Source organism: Chelonia mydas, chromosome 12 (genome assembly GCF_015237465.2).
Source record: "Chelonia mydas isolate rCheMyd1 chromosome 12, rCheMyd1.pri.v2, whole genome shotgun sequence".
Lineage (NCBI taxonomy): Eukaryota > Metazoa > Chordata > Testudines > Cheloniidae > Chelonia > Chelonia mydas.
The window spans coordinates 23,070,813-23,087,375 of NC_051252.2; the positions used below are offsets into that span (position 1 = coordinate 23,070,813).

Here is a 16,563-nt window from a genome sequence, read left to right on the forward strand (position 1 = left end):
AAATGAAATACAAACACTTGGTGGTTGTTGCATGCACTCTGCAGGGAGCTTATCAAAGGCACTCACAGCCCTGATATCTGCTCACCACCAGCCTGCGTGTTACCCTTGACCACCCCGCGGAATAACGCTTGCACAAGCAACGGAGATGGACCGAGTGTAATGATACCCCCCCCCCCTCTTCTCCCAAGGCGCGCGCGCTGGCTCGGGGTCACAGCCGGGGCCGGACCAGCCGGTGCTGCTGCCCCTCGCTTTGGCCGAGACGTGGCTGGCTCGGTGGCCGGACCCCGGCCGGGGCAGAGCGCTCTTACCGATAATGATGGCACAGGCGCTGACCAGCCCGATCTCCTTCTTCAGAGTCACTCGCTCGGAGCTGCTGCCGCTCCTGGGGGCGCGGGGCGGCGCTGCGGGCGGCTCGGCTGCGATGCTCTTCCGGAGGGTCTGGTGCTGAGTCTCCCCAGCCATCGCTCCCCCGCTCCTGCAACCGTCCCCCAGCGACTCCCGCGCCCTCTGCCCCGCTCAGCCCGAGAGCCGCCGGAGAGCTCGCCCGCGGCCGGCGCATGCGCCGCCGCCCGCTGCGGCCGGCGCTGAAGTGCTGAGGAGCTGGGCAGCGGCTGCTGGGGGCGCCGCTCCGGCTCGCGGGGCCACGGCGGGGGCTGCCCCGCACGCCGCAGCGCGGCCGGGGAGCCCAGTGGGACAGCCCGCCCCTTTCGCCTCTGCCCATGCTCCACAAACCTCAGGCCGCCCCGGGGGCACGCGGAGAGGGGTTTGCACGTGCCCGCTAGGAGAGCGAAGCTGCTGCCCCTGCTCGCCCGTTGCGCCGAGCTGGGGTCGATTTCTGCCTCGGAGGGTCGGGGAACCGCACCGGGGGGGGGAGATCGGGAAGCCGAGCAGGGGTGCGACAGCCAGTGGCAGGGCTGCACGGTTGACAGGTGGCTTTACAATTCTGATCTGGATTTAAACTAGTGCACCAGAAAGCACCCGGACTGTCAAAACCACCCCGAACTGTCCGTGCGCGCTGGCGGAGCTTCCCCAATACTGTGATGAACTGTCATGGAGCTAGGCAACCTGGGTGGTGCTGGATCTGCAAGGAACCTCCCACCCTGTGGGATTTGTCATGGTCCTGATGCTGGTGATATCCTGGTGCGTTCCCAGGAAGGTTTCATAGCGCAGGGCCTTTTCATTCTATCAACAGATTGCCCAAGACATGTAATACCTCTCTCACTTCTGAGTGTCTTTCAAATCAGGTTTTGATTCAAAATTTTCTTTAAACCATTTTTGTTTGTTGGCTGGTTGTTTTAGGCTTATTTTTTCTCTCTGACAGAACTTACTAATGTCAACAATTTTCTTATTAATGTTTCAGAGTGGTAGCTGTATTAGTCTGTATCAGCAAAAACAACGAGGAGTCCTTGCGGCACCTTAGAGACTAACAAATTTATTTGGGCATAACTTTCGTGGGCTAAAACCCACTTCATCAGATGCATAGAGTGGAAAATACAGTAGAGAGGTATAAATACACAGCATATGAAAAGATGAGAGTTGCCTTACCAAGTGTGTGTGGGGGGTCAGTGCTAACGAGCCAATTCAATTAAGATGGAAGTGGGCTATTTTCAACAGTTGACAAGAAAGGAAGAAAAATCACTTTTGTAGTGTTAATGCGTTCAATGTAATCAAGGAGGCCTATTTCAAACAGTTGAAAAGAAGGTGTGAGTATCAACAGGGGGAAATTAGTTTTTGTAGTGACCCAGGGAATAATTTTCCCCCTGGTGATACTCACATAAGGCAGCTCCCATCACCAGGGGGAAAATTATTCCCTGGGTCACTACAAAAACTAATTTCCCCCTGTTGATACTCACACCTTCTTTTCAACTGTTTGAAATAGGCCTCCTTGATTACATTGAACGCATTAACACTACAACAGTGATTTTTCTTCCCTTCTTGTCAACTGTTGAAAATAGCCCACTTCCATCTTAATTGAATTGGCTCGTTAGCACTGACCCCCCACAAACACTTGGTAAGGCAACTCTCATCTTTTCATATGCTGTGTATTTATACCTCTCTACTGTATTTTCCACTCTATGCATCTGATGAAGTGGGTTTTAGCCCACGAAAGTTATGCCCAGATAAATTTGTTAGTCTCTAAGGTGCCGCAAGGACTCCTCTTATTAATGTTAATAGCTATAGAAATGCTTTGCCAGTTCCTTCAAAGTTTTTGCAAAAAACAATAAACATATTGCACATTAGAAGAATAAACTAACATGATTTTAGGTTTATTTCTGAATAATTGTCTTTGGCCACAATCTTACCTTAATAAATGATGTAAGTATAAATGAGTAGTCTGGAGCAATTTTCCATCAGCATTTTCTGGGGCTGTCTTTAAAGGGAGCTTTGAAGAAGTGGTGCTTTTCTGTTAACTTCAGCTACTTGTTTGATGCAAGAGATTAGTAAACTATGGTAGATGATGTTAAATCCCAGGAGACATCTAGTAGTATGATGATGGGTGACCTTCCTCCCCCATTCTTGGCCAGGAGGAGGTTATCCATCACAGGGACCAATGCCATGTCCTGACATGAAGCCTGACTGGGAGGGGGTCTGGTATGTTAGCAGGGTATAGTTTGAAATGCTGCTTTCTTTGTGTTTAGATTATCTTGTTTAAGAATGGGAAGTTAGTTGGCAAGGTTCATAGGGCTTGTTAGCCAGAGACCATTAAGATTAGCCCATCTTCTGCAGATAGGTTTTACTTCACAGTATCCTACCCCCCCTCCACACCTATAAATGGTGTTTTAGTGTGGCTAAGACACAGGCAGGTTAAGGTTGCAAACAACAAAATGGTGTTTATTGAGATGGACTCTCTCTGCAACTAAGATAACACAAACAATAACTGCTCAGTTGTTAACACAGATGATGGAAATGGGGATGAACCCCGGAGCCCAAACCCTTACACAGTGGGGTTTTACAGAAATAACAGAGAAGGACTATACCATGTCTTGCAGACATTGGACAGGAGAACAGGAACACAGACGGGAACCAGGACCTCAGGGACAGGTGTCAGGAATGGGAACACAACAGGAATTGGACCTCAGGATCTTTGGTGCCAGGTAAGTAGATCTTCAGTATGGTGCCTTCTGTCTTCTATTCTTGATTTCATCATCCTGTGTGCTGAATGCGGACACTATATCCGTGATGATGGAACAGGTGAGTGGAGGTAAGTCAAGGGAATCTTGGTAGGTGTTGCTGGTTCACCTCAAGTTCTATTCCCTCAGGGCCCTAGCTAATAGCAAGGCTGGTACTCTGTGGGAGGGCTTCTATGCCTCAGTGGGATGACCTGCTTTCACAGCATCCAGAGACACCAAGCGCCCCTCAGAGGGTGAACACTCCTTTATATGCGTTGTCCATTGCTAGGCAGATTTTACTGCCATGGGACACTACCATTCCTGCCTTTTCCTTGCTTTGGTGCCAAACTCGAAAAGAGGGATAAAAAGCTGAAGGAGAAGGGGTGCCAAGATGGAGGACAGGTTGTCCTTTTACCAATCCAAAATGGCAACTATGTACACTTAATAAATTGAACCTTTCCTACCCAACAGGCCCAGAGATTGCTTCTTTAGTATTGGTTGGCCTAGTGTGTGCTTTAAGATGATGGTAGATATCCTTCCTCAAATGTGGTATTGACAATCTCAGGCAATAAGGGCCCAAATTTTAATATTGAGCACTTTTCACTAACCTGAAAGAGTGACCTATGAAGAAGGATGGCTTTGACACAAGAGGCCTGGATTCAGTTTTTACTTCTGCCACAGACGTCCTATGTGACCTTGGTCAAGTTACTTAATTCTCTTTGCCTCAATTTCCCAACTGTAAAATGGTCATCATAGTATTTTTACCTCCCAAAGGATGTTAAATACATTAATGCTCAGTACTGGGGTGTGGTGCTACTCAGTTAGATATGGTGACTCAAATTTCCTATAATATTGCAAGTATCTCTTGCTGTGTGAATGGACTGAATTCACTGAACATTAGTGGGCTCGCTGGTGAGTGTGTATTACAGGTCTCCCTCTGTGCCTGATCCACAGAGGATATGAGTCTGTAACAACCCAGCTATGGAAGCTTGGCTCTCTAGCTCAAGCTGGTTTTAGTTCTGAGGTTCCTCAATTCAGTCCTAGGTTTGCTGGCCAAGATAGTGGCCATCATATTAACAGTTCTGAGCTTGGTGCATGGACGCTGTTGGCCTAAGATGAGTGATATGAGTGATCTACTCTGTGAAGTAGGTGGACAGTTCTTTACAATAAGCCATGCTGGCTTCTTGGATTTAGGTATGAAAGGGACTTGGCATCAATCAAAATGGCATAGTCCAAAAATTCCAGGTGGGCAACAGTGGCAGAAGAAACAAAGATCTCAGAATGTATCAGCTGTGGAGTGTGACAGGAACTTTTTGTGTTCAACTTGATCTGATTTTTCTTGAAATTTGCACTGTAAGGTTGGTCTGACAAATGAGAAATCATTTCAGGCAGTCAGTGGACTATTCCCACTGAAGGCAATAGAGTAATTGTAAATGATTTTACTTTTTAAAGAAGTTTTATTCTGCTTCTGTCATACATGGAAGACATCATATTGGTTTTCAAAGGTCATGTTTTATTCTCAAATTGATCTATCACTCTGTAGAGGTGTAGTTTCTGAATGAATTGCTAAAGGAAAGACTGTGTTAAAATGTACCTTGAGTATCGCTGTTTACTGAATTATTAGGGTGTATTATAATAACTAAGATTTTTACAAACACAATTTCCCAGTGAAGTATGTAGGTAAGTAATACTATTCTTATTTTACAGATGAGAGAACTGAAAAATAGCGATGAAGATCTGAAATATTCAAAAATAGCCTCTTATTTTGGTTGCCTAACCTATGATATAGTATTCAGAGATTCTGAATACCTGCACCTCCCACTGATTGCAGTTAAAGAGGTGAGTGCTCAGCACTCTGAATATCAGGCCTTAAGTATCTACAGTTGGGCACCCAACATTAAAGGGCATTTTTTGACTATTTTGGCTTAAATGACTTGCTCAAGGCCCAAGGAAGTCAGCAGCCAAGGTGGAACTAGAATTAAGAAGTTCCTGGCTCTCAGTCCTATGCACAGATGACTATACTAAGCCTTAGTGACAAATTTATCCTCTTTTCCACCACAGTCTATCCCTTCCCAAGTGAGGAGAGTGTTTAAAAAAGACTGAACTTCATAGAGCTAAGAAGGAAAAAAAAATGTCTAAACTCACTGGAACCAAGTTGAACAGAGTAATTTAAAACAAACTGAGAGGAGGTTAAGGGATGGCACTGAGTTATGGAAGATATTTCACAGAACAGCAAGGACAAACAGTCCTCTGAAGTCGAGGGACACTCACTGTTTGAAGAGAATAAAAAAAACAAATTTAAGGCTAGTGAATTACTGAACCTTCTTAGTTTTAAAAGTATTTTCAATATAATTGTATTTTAAAGCATATTTCAGTGCCTATTTCAAGTCAATCACATTAGACCAATATTGATTGTTAAATAGACCACTGTTAAATGACTTTCAAAGGGACGTGGGCTCCTAACTCACTTTGCGTGTGTGTGTGTGTGCATTGCAAAAAAGGGCCCCTGGCAGCAAGTCTCAGAGCCCGGGTCAACTGACTTGGGCTTGTGCTCCGTGGCTAAAATTACTCATGTAGACATTTTGGGTTTGGATGTAGCCTGGGCTCTGAGACCCATCTGTCTCACTGGCGTTCAGAGCCTGGGCTCTAGCCCGAGCCCAAATGTCTACACTGCTATTTTTAGCCCTTTAGCATGAGCCCCACAAGCCCATGTCAGTTGACCCGGGCTCTGAGACTCGCTGCCATGGTTCTTTTTCTGCAGTGTCGACATACCCTTAGGCTCTTTTGACAAATTTACTCTTTACCTTAACATTTCCAGGGTATTTGGAATAGTTTGTGTTACAGTGCATCACACAAAGCAATAAGAGTTTTACATGATTTTCTACCATCTGTATATTGACTGAAATAAATGAAGCTGTCCTGGCACCATGGAAATTGATAGATATGACAGTTTGTTAATTACAAAACTAATTTTGAGTAATTGGATATATTTCCAGCAAAGAATAAAAATAATGTAGGGTGATATTTTCAAAAGTTTCTAAACGACTTTTTGAAATGTTGCCCATAATTCTTTTTGTGTTCAATGATCTGCTCATCTGACCAATAGCTCTCTCTAATAAAACATTTTTCATGGGGTTAAGGTATTCCAAGAACCTAATGAAATGTAAGATCAATTAACCTGAAGAACAACCAAAAAGTCCACTAAATGCATAGTTGTTTAGAAAGATATTTTGCTCAGTCTACAGTATGATACATTTTTTTTAAGATACTGTTTTAATGATACTGTACATCAGTCAGCTTGATAGATAGATTGCTTGGGGATGCATATTGGAGAAATTGTGGTGAAAGAGGAGATTTTTTTATATATGTGGTGGACATGTCAAGTCATTATAGAATATTGTAATGCAATTTGTAGCCGAATGTAATAAATTGTTGGGTATTTATTATCAAATTATCCTTTGGTCATCCTTCTGAGGCTTTCCTTTTGTGTGACCAAAAGGAAATTAAGAATTAATCTATCATCTGCTAGTACTATAGCTGCTAGGGTACTGATAGCCTGTCACTGAAAAAGCAAAAATAGTCCAACTATGGGAGGTTGTTATGGAAAAATTTAACACACCCGTTATTTAACACACCCGTTTAGCCAGCAAAAGAGGAGGACAAATAGATACTTAGATATGTGGTTCAGTATTTTATTCAATACTCAGACAAAGAGCATTCACCTGCAAAAAAACAAAACAAAATAACTGAAAACCCCAAACCGGCACAACAGTCTGTTTTTTAAATATTAACATTTGATAGACATAACTGGTCTGTTAAATATGTGTAATCAGAGATTTCACTCAATTTAATAAAATCAATAGAAATAACATGCCATGAGATGTTGTAATGATTCTCACTCTGTAATATAACACCCTGCTAAAAAGAGAGTTCTAACGAGTATTTTATTGTATAAGGTTTCCTTACATAAAAGTTCACTGTTGTAATGATTATTGTTTTGTTTCTCATATTTACATAGTCCGTATTTGTAAACCTGTTCAAACTTCCTAAACAAACAAAGAAGTGTGTGTGTGTGTGTGTGTGTGCACAAACACACACAACTAAATAAATTAACAAAACAACAAAAAAAGAAAAAATACATTGTGCTGAGTTTCTGCTTTTGCTGTGGTAGAATTTTGGGTTTACTTTGTGGTTTTGTATAGTGGATAAAAATCTTGTTCAGCACTTTTGTGCTGATTACTGTAGAATACAGTGCACTGCTAGGTTAAAAAGTGAATATTTTAAACTCCATGGAATCAGCTAAACTTCTCCAGAGCTGGTTTGCGAAAGCAGCATGAATGTGTGTTCTGTATTCTGGCCAGTTCAGGCCGGTCTTTACCAGATGTATATTGATAAGTGTGTGGACCTCACTCTCTGATCTATAGGACCTGCCCCAGAATCCTCTTGATGGCTTTCATGATGCTGCATGGATTTTTTTATTTTTTGTGCTCAGGTATTTTATTAGTAATAAGAAACCAAAGTAATGAAAAAATAACACTGCACCGGGAGGACTTGTTCGGCGATCAATAAGCAACTAACAACTGGAACAGGAGGAAGACCCGAACAGCAGTCTAAACTTCCTTACTAGCTCCCCTAGCATTTCAGTATGTACCATAAGTGAATCCAGAAGGATGACAGAATGGAATCCTGCATGAGAGAGCCCTTAGGTCAGAGTATCCATTGAAGCACTGGGATGGGCTGCCCATTACTAAAGGCTGCCACTGTGATGGAATGCCCATCGCACTCCAGACTTGAAGGGGTTAAGGTAGCCAGGTGGGCCAATTAACTCTCCATTCTACACCTGGGGGAGGAGCCAGGGAGCAGGGACTGATTAAATGAGACTCAGCTGGTCAGGAACAGGAGGGGCCTATGTAAAGCCCAGGAGCTGAGAGCATCTGAGGTCTGCAGGGAAGTAGTCTGCAGTTACTCCCAGGGTGCAGGAAGGTATGTTTGGGCCTACAGCTCCTCCCTGGGAGGAGGGAGTTTGGGCTTGCAAACCCAGAGAAGGAGGAGAGCTAGAAAGGTAGCCTTTCGCTCAGGGTAAAGTTAGCAAGGGATGGAGGTAGGACAGACCTGCTGATGGGAGGGCCCCTGAACTGGAACTGGAGTAGAAGGTGAGCCTGGGTTCCCCTACCAGCCACTGGGGAAGTGGTGTGGACCCCAAAGCAGAGAGCAGACTACCTGGGACAGTTGGCCTTGGAAGACCTTGATACGCTGGAAGGGGGAGAATAGCGACCTGGCTGGAGGACTAAGCCACGAATAGAAAGCTGCAGCTCCTCGAGCGAGAGGGGCCACAGAGTGAGAGAAGATGACGGATGGGGAGACTACTGGAGGAGGGTGCAACACCTGGAGGAAGCTAATCCCCAAAGCCACCAGGAAGAGGCACCCGAGCAGTGAGTGAACCCCGTGACCCTCCCTCAGTTTAAGGGGAAGAGCCACCAGATCCAGGCATTAACTAATTTGGGGGGACAACAAATAAAAAAACAGGGATGGGAGTGAAGGTCACATGGATAGAATCAGGGATCCACAAGGGAACACTGAACAAAGAACCCTGGACAGCTCTCACTGCTCCTTGAAGGCATCCAGGGAGGCAGTTGTCACAACCCAGAGGAACTCTGCCCAGAGAGGTGACTTCAAGAGGGATCAGAAGTAGGCCCCATAGTCACAGAGTTCTCCCCCATGCCCTGTCCAGTTTCCTCCTACTTGTATGTGAATGGCCACCTTGGAGGAGGAGGTTGATGAAGAGGTTTCACAACTTTGTGGGGCCACAGGGGTGTGTGTGTGTAGATCAGGAGGTGTGGTTAAAGGTACAGCCAGAGCCTCAGGAGCAGGTTCTGGAGGAGCCACAAGAGGGGCTGTAATCTGGCATACCCAGAATATGGGCCATTGTCTCCATCTTGCTACAGAAGGGACAGGTGTCAGGGCAGTTCATGGACCGCATCATGTGCATGCCTGTGCTCACAGCTCCATGAAGGAACCACCAACTCATATCCCTGGTGGGCTGAGAGACCAGAGTGGAATGCAGATTGGCCCATCGGAGTACTTTGCCCTCCGTGGGTGGTAATACCACTAAGCACAAGGTTATAAACACATGGTTTATACACCAGGTATATCAACAAAGCCTCATAATCAGTGGTATTAAAGGCTGCTAAAATCTACAAGAATCAGCATGGACACCTGGTCTCTCACCATGAGACGATCTCGTACCAATGACACCTGCAGAGTTTCCATATTATACCCAATCTGAAAACCAGACTGACAGGGATCAGAGATCCCAGATGGACCTGCTTTGCTCAGACCACCTCAATCTCTTTTCCCTAAAAGGGAAAGCTAGATACAGGACAGTAATTGTGAAGACTGGCTGCACCGAGAGAGAGGTTTTTGAGGAAGGGCCCAACAACTGCTCCTTTGAGAGAAGCTGGCACCGTGCTTTGGGGAATCATAATAGGGATATTCTGCTCTCCTGCTGCTGGGCACAAAGCTTTCTGGTGGGCACTTATGTGCAGTACAGGACAGAACTTAGTCCATGATTGTAGGCAATAAACTTCTAAGTTTAGCTTAATTACTAAGTAGTGTCAGTATTATAATAGGGCAGCCAACTCTATCAGAGCTAAAGTGGACTATCACACGCTTGTTTTAGAAGGCTGAGCTAAGAGTTACTATTACCTCTATGAAAAGGCTAGTTTTAGAACTTAAACTTGTATTTTGAAACTATTTTATTCTGCCAACTACGATAGGAAACAATGTTTTTTGTCTAAATCCATTTTAGGACATTCATTAAGTGTGTCTTTTGACCTGTGTGTTCATAAACAGTGATTTCCCTTTCTAAATTTTAGGAACATTTTCATCAGCTCTGAAGGAGCAGGCAGGTGGCAAATCATGCCATGAGCTTTTGATATGTACAGATCCATAGTGAAACATAAGAGTTGAAACAGTAGTGAGCCAGAAAACCTGTTGTAAAAGGCAGCAGTGACAAAGGACTACCCACGCTAGCTGCCAAAAAAATGTTCTTTTTTTTAGGCTGAGTGCCTGTCTGTTTCACTGCGTTTTCTGCATTAGGATGAAGTGCTTTTTGGTTGCTTTTTTTATTTAGGTTGAATGTTATCTAGTGGTTAACATAATTATGAAAAATGTGTAATTCAGAGACACGTATATTTCTAATTAATAGTTCTCTAAGACAATTCTCAAGAGCAAAGACTTCTTTTAAACTGCCTTGGTTCTGAACATACTGTATCTACTTGAATGACGAAACGTTAGTAAGCAAAAAAGCCAAAGTTCTTTGTATGAAGGCAATTGCTGCATAGCAACTGCACAGAGAGGATGCAATCAAGCTTGCATGTGTTCTCTTTTCTTGCTATTTTTGTCCTGATTTTATCAATGCTTTGAAATGTACAGAAAATATTAAAGATGTTGGTAACAGTTATTTCATTATTACATTCATTGGTACTTCTCATATTAAAAGCAAACAAATCAGTTTAATTATTATACTTTAAGAAGAATATTTGGATAGAATTAAGCATGTCACGTGATGGAATTGTGCTATAAAGTTTCAACATAGATATGAACACAAAATGTAAAAAATATATTTGAGATGTCTGCAAGGGCAGAGTTAAGATATGTAGAGGGATATTTGTCAAGGTCAATAGGCCCCAAATTTGATCTGTTCCCCCTCCCCCAATATTTATTTTCAAACTCCCTGTAGTTCTTTCTCTCTTTTTTTTTTTCCTCTCAAAACAAATGCTTCACTGCTGTTTTCTTAATATTTTGTTTTGATCCCAGTATCCATGAGCAATCCTACAAAAACAGATGAGAATATACATATTGGAGGAAAAATATTTGGTAAGGAAACATAATTCAGTTTCAAACTTCAAGGGACATTATACGCAAAAGTGAGGAAATAACTTTTTAAGCTTTTAAGTACTTTTAAGCAAAACAAGCAGGCATGTTCACTTAGCAGTAGATCATTTGAGAGCCAGTGTGATTCATGTCATGAAGTCATTCTTAACTGATAATGTTGTTGTTTTATCTTGACTACTTATTGAGAGTGAAATTTACCCTGGCAAGGAGGATGTGTGTAAGGATTGTCACACAGGTAAGCCACATGGATGGGCACGGCTAGAACTGGCTGTGCAGGCATGCCCTCTGCAAACTCTTCACAACATGTAAGTGGATTGTCTGGCACCAGAGTGTATGTCTACTGCAGTTAGACACCCTTGTCTGGCCCGTTCCAGCAGGCTGGGGCTTGGGCTAAGGGGCTGTTTAATTGCTATGTAGACGGTTGGGCTCTGCCTGCAGCCCGAGCTCTGGGACCCTCCCATCTCGCAGGGTCCTAAAACCCATGCTCCAGCACAAGCCTGAACGTGTTCAACACAATTAAACAGCCCCATAGCCTGAGCCCTGCAAGCTGGAGTCAGCTCAGTTGCAGATGTCTAATGGCCATATAGGCATACCCAGAGAGGCCAACACATAGAGGACGTTTGGAGGTGAGCCACAGGAGGGGCTGTGGGATTCCCTGACTGTACAAATCCCAATGGCCTTATCTTGTGTAATCAGTGCATAGTAGAAGCAGCTACAGCTGAGAAGGCTTGTCTAAAGCTCTTAGATTGAGAGGTGAATTTCAGCATCCAGTAGAGGGACAACATGAAGCCTTTTCACTTAAAATAAAATTCAGCTAGACTTAGAGTAAATAGCATTGGCAACTTTTCACAATTTACTTACAAGTATCACAATACTTTTCTGTCGATCCTCAGCTCCTGGAGTCATGAGAATCTTAGCAATCATTTAAAAAAATAAGCTTTTGTGGTTGCGGAGAAAAGACTGAACACATGAACCCAATGGCTCAAAATAGCAGAAAGCAAATAAAAAGGACTCAACATTTTATTTTAAAGTGTCATGATTTTTAAGCCAAAAACTCATTTTTGAATGCTTGATTTTGATAATACTGAGTAAAAGTAGATTGAAAAAAATTGATTTGCAATCACAGCTTCCTTAGAGTAGATGAATTTCTTTTAATGTTTGGAAAAACAACATATTTACACTTGGACCATGCAGTGATGCCACTAAAATGTCAGCATTTACCAACAGTTATCACACATGGTATCGGAGCACGCTCTAGTTTTCCTCTATGTTTAGGAAATAATTGTGTGGTGTCGGCTGGCAAATGTTCAGATGCTGATGTTCATAATTAACTCTCCTGTCCCCCGTCTCAATATTACCATAATATTTCTAAAACTGTAAGGGGAAAATCCTGCTCCACCACTGGCCAGTCAGTGTAGTGAAATTGTGTGAAAAGTTGGTATGTCTCCTTAAGGATCTTCACTGCTCATGGCAGTCCACTGCAGTTTGCTGGTTACATACTATTTATAGTTAAATGACTTGCCCTGGTTCATATGGGGTTAAATTCAATCCACTACAGAAGGCCAGCACAGTGCCTAAAATTAAGGGCTTTTGTGGCTTTGATATTTAATGCCCCATGGCTAGTGCTCAGGATTCTTTTTATAATTTCAAGTTTAGCTCCTCAGTTATCAAATACTTGCTATAAACATCCAATTTTTAGCCAAATGTGCAAGGGAGTTTCAAATTACTAAACCATCTTTTCTCTCTGTCTTTAACCCTTTTCTTAAATGATGGAAATATTCATTGGGTTTCAACAAAATACTTCCACACAAAACTGATAGTTTGTCTAGTCACTTTCACCACCAAACACAGACAAAGCACCCTGAAAAAGGGAAAAGAATAGGTGCGTCTATATTTCAGTCAAGTTTTGGTGAGTGATGGTTATTTTCAGCTTTAGGCTGAAACTATAGCTGTTTTCTTGGTCTGGCAGGGTCCCTGGTCCATCTGCGGTGAGTTTGGAAGGATGAATTGGAGGCAAAATGCAGTTATAGAATAAAGTTTCCTTTTCCTTCCTAAAGGCAGCAACCAATGGAGACAGCATCAAATATACAAAGATCAAAATTCAGGACCAACTCGGGGGCATTAAAGATAGTGGGTAGCATTTCTAAACAATAGATCTTAAAGAGGAAATGTAAAGTTTACAGTTTAAGCTCTTATATTGTTAACAGAAGTGAATGCAAAAGGCTGCACTAATGCAAATATAGGCCAAGCAGCTGTCATTAAAGCACACATGAACATGTACACATGTCCTGCTTAAATATGCAAATAGCTGAATGCACATGTGCAAACTGAGGTTACATATTTCATGTATAGGAGTACTTGTGGCACCTTAGAGACTAACCAGTTTATTTGAGCATGAGCTTTCATGAGCTACAGCTCACTTCATCGGATGCATAGCATATCGTGGAAACTGCAGAAGACATTATATACACACAGAGACCATGAAACAAAACTTCCTCCCACCCCACTCTCCTGCTGGTAACAGCTTATCTAAAGTGATCATCAAGTAGGGCCATTTCCAGCACAAATCCAGGTTTTCTCACCCTTCCCCCCCTCCCCCCCCCCCCCCACACACATACAAACTCACTCTCCTGCTGGTAATAGCCCATCCCTCTTTGAAACCTCTCTTTATAATGCTCATGATAATCAAGGTGGGTCATTTCCAGCACTAATCCAGGTTTTCTCACCCCCCACCCCCGAGGTTTCAAAGAGGGATGGGCTATTACCAGCAGGAGAGTGAGTTTGTATGTGTGTGTGTGGGGGCGGGGGGGAAGGGTGAGAAAACCTGGATTTGTGCTGGAAATGGCCCTACTTGATGATCACTTTAGATAAGCTGTTACCAGCAGGAGAGTGGGGTGGGAGGAAGTTTTGTTTCATGGTCTCTGTGTGTATATAATGTCTTCTGCAGTTTCCACGATATGCTATGCATCCGATGAAGTGAGCTGTAGCTCACGAAAGCTCATGCTCAAATAAACTGGTTAGTCTCTAAGGTGCCACAAGTACTCCTTTTCTTTTTACGAATACAGACTAACACGGCTGTTACTCTGAAATATTTCATGTATGATTCTCACCTATCTGCCCCTCTTCTCACTCCGCTTTTGTATTCCTAATGTGCCTATAATTATATTTTCTAGGCACATGCAAACACATACTTGTGTGAATCCTCTTGCAAACAAGTTACAATAATGCACCTGTGGATATGTTATTTGTATATGCAAGTTTAGAGATGGCTAAGGAAATTTGTATTTTGGATTTAAAAAAGTGGTAGCTCTGAAACCCATACCAGATGACTTCAAGGACTAGATCCACACATTAAAATAGATTTTGGTACCCAGAAAGCTGATTTTATAACTGAATGCAACTGAAAGATGTTTTGGAATAGAGTTTGGAAATGAACCTCTAAGATATCTCCTAGTACTAATCTTGATACTCAATATCAAACACTTCATTGCTCTTAATTACTACTCCAAAAAACTATATAAAATGGGAAATATTAAAACTAATGAATGCTGGAGGAGGAGGAGCTCTATAGCTGACATTTAAAAAAATGTAGGGTGGAACTTTCTTGGGAGCTATTAATGAAACTAACTGGGCTGAGTTTGGGTATCCTTGTGTGAATTCATAGAAATGTAGGGCTCGAAGGGACTTTGAGAAGTCATCAAGTCCAGCCCCCTGCACTGAGGCAGGACCAAGTAAACCGAGACCATCCCTGACAAGTATTTGTCCAACCTGTTGTTAAAAACCTCCAGTGATGGGGATTCCACAAACTTCCTTGGTAACCTATTCCAGTACTTAACTATCCTTAAAATTAGAAAGTTTTTCCTAATATCTAACCTAAATCTCCCTTGCAGCAGATTAAGCGTATTACTTCTTGTCCTATCTTCAGTGGACATGGAAAACAATTGATCACCATCCTCTTTATAACAACCCTTAACATATTTGAAAATTATCAGGTTGTTGTTCTTCTCTCAAGACTAAATGTGCCCAGGTTTTTTAATCTTTCCTCATAAGTTATGTTTTCTCCTTTGTTTTTATTGCTGTCCGGTGGATTCTGTCCAATTTGTTCACATCTTTCCTAAAATGTGGTGCCCAGAATTGGACACAGTATTCCTGCTGAGGCCTCACCAGTGCTGAGCAGAGTGAGACAGTTACCTCCCTTATCTTACACACAACACTCCTGTTAATAATCCAGAATTTTATTAGCCTTTTTTTTTTTTTTTTTTTTTTTTGCAACTGCGTCAAATTGTTGACTCATTCAACTTGTGATCCACTGTAACCCCCTAAGTGCATGGTGTCGTCTGCAAGTTTTATTAACATACTGTCTACTCTGTCATCCAGGTCATTAATGAAAATATTGACTAGATTAGCATCTGTTGCTTTCATTGTGCTAGACAGCAAAATGGACTCTTTGGAACAGTGGCGGATTAATGATTTTGCCACCCCTAGGTCCAGAAATAATTGCCACCCCCCGCACAGCTCACCTCCGCCTCCTCCCCTGAGTGCGCCGCCGGGTCCTGCTTCTCTCCGCTCCCCGCCAGTGCGTGTGCGCAAAACAGCTGCGCAAAGGAGGGGGGGGAAAGGGGGGAACGCGGCACGCTCAGGAGAGGAGGTGAGGTTGGGGCGGGGATTTGGGGAAGGGGACCAATGGGGCGGGGAATGGGGGCGGGGAAGGGGTGGCGTTGGGGCAGGGCCGGGGGCAGAGGGCGCAAACTGGCACTGGGGGAAGCAGCCTCTGGCTGCTATTATAAATTTGCTGTCCCTGCAAATTTGCTGCCCTAGGCCTAGGCCTTGGCCTTATCGGCCTAGGCATTAATATGCTGCTGCTTTGGAATGTTTTAGGCCTGATCCTACAAGTTGCTGTAGGATTTGTGGTCTCTCTGAGTATTCCAGGAGCCACCAGCCCTTCGCAAGTTCAGAGTCAGGCCACCTTAGTGATGGCTGTCAGACTCCTTATCAGAGACTAGTGGTGGAACTTCACTACCCATCATTTGAGTACCTGGTGTGGCAAAGTGTGGTATACTTTTGTTATGTAAAAACTGACTGATTTGAATCCTAGAATCTGTTCTGCTATTTGGCTCCCTTTTAAAAAATGCACTATTTAAATATACAGTAGTTAAACTGCCCTGTTTGTTTTTCTGTGTAACACCAAGTAGCTTCAAACCTGTTTGTTGTGTATTCTTGCTTTAGTGGTAATGAATGTTTTATTATATGCCACTTATAACCAATGGCTTGTGCATTCTTTGACTGGAATTGCATGGGGTGTAGTTGCAATTTTATTATGACTGCATAATGCGGACCAGAATTTAGGCAAAATTTGTTTGGTAACACTACCAGCTGAGTACCTCAGTCTGCAAATTACAGAGTCAGGGAGCTAGAGCGTCTGTGTGTGTGTGTATCTAGCATCCTGAATCAAGAATCCCCTTTCTGTTTAACACATCTGAGTCCTGTTCTTCTAATTGTGAAGGTTCTGTGAGATTTACTCTATACCATCTTCTGCTTTGTTTTGTATCTTTATTGT

At 43.1% G+C, this 16,563-nt stretch overlaps 1 protein-coding gene and 1 long non-coding RNA gene across 2 annotated transcripts in view; one reads left to right on the forward strand and one right to left on the reverse strand.

Moving 5' to 3' along the window:
* SLC7A10 (solute carrier family 7 member 10) overlaps window positions 1-555 on the reverse strand; it is an 80,391-nt gene extending 79,836 nt beyond the window's left edge. Inside the window, exon 1 of the mRNA XM_037878137.1 lies at window positions 309-555. Coding sequence (XP_037734065.1) covers window positions 309-462 — 154 coding nt within the window. The 5' untranslated portion in view covers window positions 463-555. The remainder of the gene's footprint in view (window positions 1-308) is intronic.
* LOC114019234 overlaps window positions 1-16,563 on the forward strand; it is a 168,137-nt gene that overhangs the window by 11,983 nt on the left and 139,591 nt on the right. Inside the window, exon 2 of the long non-coding RNA XR_006285246.1 lies at window positions 2,991-3,095. This is a non-coding gene — a long non-coding RNA (uncharacterized LOC114019234). The remainder of the gene's footprint in view (window positions 1-2,990; window positions 3,096-16,563) is intronic.